This window comes from Manis pentadactyla, chromosome 9 (assembly GCF_030020395.1).
Source record: "Manis pentadactyla isolate mManPen7 chromosome 9, mManPen7.hap1, whole genome shotgun sequence".
In the NCBI taxonomy this organism is placed as follows: domain Eukaryota; kingdom Metazoa; phylum Chordata; class Mammalia; order Pholidota; family Manidae; genus Manis; species Manis pentadactyla.
Genome location: NC_080027.1, coordinates 44,775,193 through 44,778,924, shown reverse-complemented (window position 1 = coordinate 44,778,924; position 3,732 = coordinate 44,775,193). Strand labels below are relative to the sequence as shown.

At 42.2% G+C, this 3,732-nt stretch overlaps 1 protein-coding gene across 1 annotated transcript; it reads right to left on the bottom strand.

Moving 5' to 3' along the window:
• Positions 1–342: 342 nt before the first annotated feature.
• Positions 343–1,308, bottom strand: LOC118933132 (olfactory receptor 51Q1). The gene has a single exon (XM_036927108.2). The coding sequence runs from the start codon at positions 1,294–1,296 to the stop codon at positions 343–345; it is 954 nt and encodes a 317-aa protein (XP_036783003.2). The 5' UTR covers positions 1,297–1,308.
• Between the last annotated feature and the right edge of the window lie 2,424 nt (positions 1,309–3,732).

The following is a 3,732-nucleotide window of genomic DNA, read 5'->3' as shown; positions in this document are numbered from 1 at the left end:
AAACGAAGGCTTTCCTTCAGACTTATTTTAACCGTGCCATGGGAAAGAAGATATCTAGAAATGAAGACAAAACTTAAATGGGTCTTTACTCAGTCGATGAAGCTCATCCCACTGGCTGGTAAAGGTGCTAGAATTTAATCAACTCAGGTCTGCCTCTCTTTTGGATGGAATGTTTGCTGTTAGCTCCTCCCAGACAGAGGCATGCCAAAAGCCAAAACCATGTCATACTGTCTTAAAAATAGGATGGGGTTTTATTTTATAGTCTCCATTTCCCAATTCTGACTGTACTCTCCCTGTAAGCCTATGACTCTACCTCCTGTAAAATCTAACAAATCCATTCTTTTACCTTAAATGCATGTTTTTTTGGGAAAGGAGGCTGGTAATTCCCTGGCGGATCTGCTTAGTCTTTACACTGTAAATTATGGGGTTCATCACAGGAGGTGCCAACAGGTAGACACTGGCCATGATAACATGGACCAGTGGAGAGACATGCTTGGCAAATCGATGAGTCATAGATACCCCAACCATGGGGACATAAAGCACCAGCACAGCCAGAATGTGGGACAGGCAGTTGTTGAGGGCCCGGCGCCGCTCAGCCATGGAGGCTACTCCCAGGACACTTCTCAGAATCATTGCATAGGAGAGCACAATGAGCAGAGGGTCCATCACAATAATGAGCAAAACCAGAGCAAGTCCATACCAGCTGTTGACCCGCGTGTCCTCACACACCAGGCGAATCATATCCTGGTGGAGGCAGTATGAGTGAGACAGAAGGTGGGAGCGGCAGAAGGGCAGGCGCTTGAGGAGGAAAAGAGAGGGAAGAACAGCCAGAACACAGCGGCAGACAATGGCTAACCCAATCTTGCCGATGACCTCATTGGTGAGGATGCTGGCATAATGGAGGGGGCGGCAGATGGCCACATAGCGGTCAAAGGACATGGCCAAGAGCACAGAAGATTCCATGAAGGAGAATGTGTGAATGAAAAATAACTGTGCAAAGCAAGCTTCAAAGCTGATCTGACCAGTGTTGAACCAGAGGAGCTGCATGACGGTGGGCAGGGTGGTGAGGGTGAGACCCAGGTCAGTCAGGGCCAGCATGGAGAGAAACAGGTACATGGGCTGGTGGAGGGATGGCTCTTTGCGGAGGACAGCGAGGACGGTGGTGTTGCCCAGGATGGAGGTGACGTAGAGACAGCAGAAGGGGATGGAGATCCAGATGTGGGAGGCCTCAAATCCAGGGATGCCCATGAGGATGAAGTAGAAGGGGTCTTGGGTGGTGTTAGTCTCCTCAGACATGCTCTTTGAATGGAAAACCAAAATATGCGAGTTCCACAGTAGAATCCCATCAGTGTGCTACTTCTATAGAGTCATTGTCTGCTCAATTTAGTATGCAATTATATGTCAGGCTTGGTTTTTATACTGCCCCTGAGCGATGCCCCAGCCAGAGCACTAACACGCAGAATTACAGGTTCTTCTGCTATAAATATCTAATTAAACCGACCTTGTTTTTTCAACTCTCATACCTGCCACTATGCACTAAAGTTTAGCTTTATGCTTTCTGAAACCTTATACTATGGATTCCACTAACTCTTGTATATATGTATATGTTCATTTAAACTTACACATATGCATTTACCAGCTGAAACTTCTCTCATCAATATGTCAAACCCAGAGACATTTTTAGTTCATCTTATAGTTGACACACAGGAAAATAAGATTCAGCTGACCACTTATCTCTATTCAGTTGGATGGAAATATTATTGATAGAGGGAAGCATGACAATGTCCGGGTGTCTTGTTTGTGCAATTCGGTGGCTCATAGTGATGGTTGTTTTGTCTGGAACATTAGAGTGGGAGGAGACTCTGGGAGAAAGATCACAGGTTTGTTTTGTGCACATTGAGTTTGATGTTCATAGGAGCTGCCCAAGAGAAATGACAACTGAGCACATGGATATGAGGCCCCAAAGGACAGAGAAGAACCCTGCCAGGAGAATAGGCATATGGATGGTAGCTGAGAACCTAGAAGTTGACGTTGACAATGTAAGCTAGAATTCAGGGTGAGAAAGGAAGAAGGTCGAAGACATATCTATAGAGAAATGTAAAATTTAGCACTTGGGTAGGTGTGGGAGAAAAGAAAACCCAAAAACTGTGAAGGACTGCCTAGATAAGTGGGTGGAAAACAATGAAAATGGGAATCAGAGGCCAAAAAGGTAAAGGGGGTGTGGCGTGGGCCATGCTGCTCATGCTGTTTGACAAGGTCCAGGCACGAGGAGGAATCCTGAGAACAGGAAACCTCATAGCTGGCCCCTGCTAATTCCCGCACTTATTTTTGCAGTTATGATGTTGGTGATTGGGCTCATATATGGGAAATCTTATGTATTTAAGATTTCTTAATCTTTAGTAAATAACATAACCCAAAATATTGATCAAAGCAGCAATTCCAGAAATGAAAGCAATATTACAGAACCAACTGTTCCGGCATACTGCCACAAAGAAGTGAGGCAGAACCCAGGCCTCTCAAAACTAGATGCAGTTTGTTCCTCCTTTTGTAACAATTGAAACATGATTAACCAGGAGTTATGGTAAACTGGGCCATAGAAAAACCCCCATAGAAAAACCCATTTTTCCAAGAAATTTATATGAAACAGCAAAGTAATAAAGATTAGTAGTCCCCACTGCCCAGGGTCCCCCTTATGTTGCTTATAATATTAGAAGATACCTCTGGTATCTACCCCTTATAGAAAGAATTTATGAGCAAAATAGGAAAATTTATATTTATAATATCCCATATATAAAAGTTTATAATAAATTAATGATAAAATATTATTATAATGGTAAGGTAGTAAGAGCAGATTTAGCGTCATTATATGAAAGATTAAAGAAGACTGCAAGGCTCTGGTGCCTGTGGACACAAGAGGAAAAGTATAAACATCTGAAATTGTGGAATGAATATTATGAAAGAATAAGGTGTTTTTATTTTATTTGTAAGAATGTTGAATGGGTGATAGGAGTGCCATCCCTAGACTTTAGATATAAGCCTAAACCCACATGTGTAGGATAAGATTTAATTAATACTACATTTAATAACCAGAAGACATATAGCTTGCATTTTATATAACCTGCTTAAACTTTACATAGCCTTAGACACATATCTTAAACTCTATATAATCTTACATGCTTATAAGTAAAAATCAGCCCACACGCTTAGCCCACACACTGTCTTACGCCATTTCCTGTCTAGCTCCTAGCACGTAACCTACATCTCTGGCCAAAAAGGTTAAGGGAAAGTTAAACATCAAATGTTACAAGAAAGCTGTTCAAAAAAATGATAACATCTGTAATGAGCCAGAATTATACAAAAACTGAAAGGAAAAAACATTGTACCATCCATGATCAAAGAAAATGTGTAACATTATGTAAACCTTAAAAAGATATAAAAATAAAAACCCTGCTACTTGATGTCAGGAGATGTTACAACCTTAACTGGGTGTTTCGTCTCCTCACTCATCTCACTCGCCGACGCTGTCCTTTCCTTCATGACCCACACCTCGGCTGGAGCTGGACTCCGGCAGGGGAGGTCACCAGTTTAGTGCTGCTCAGATGCTCAGAATAATGAGTACCGGAAAACATCTATTCAATTTGGTGATGTAAATGTTAGCAGTAGTCTTTTGGAAAGGTATTTCAGTAGGGTGATGGGTTAGACCAAATTCCTGTGAAGGGTTGTTCAGTTTCT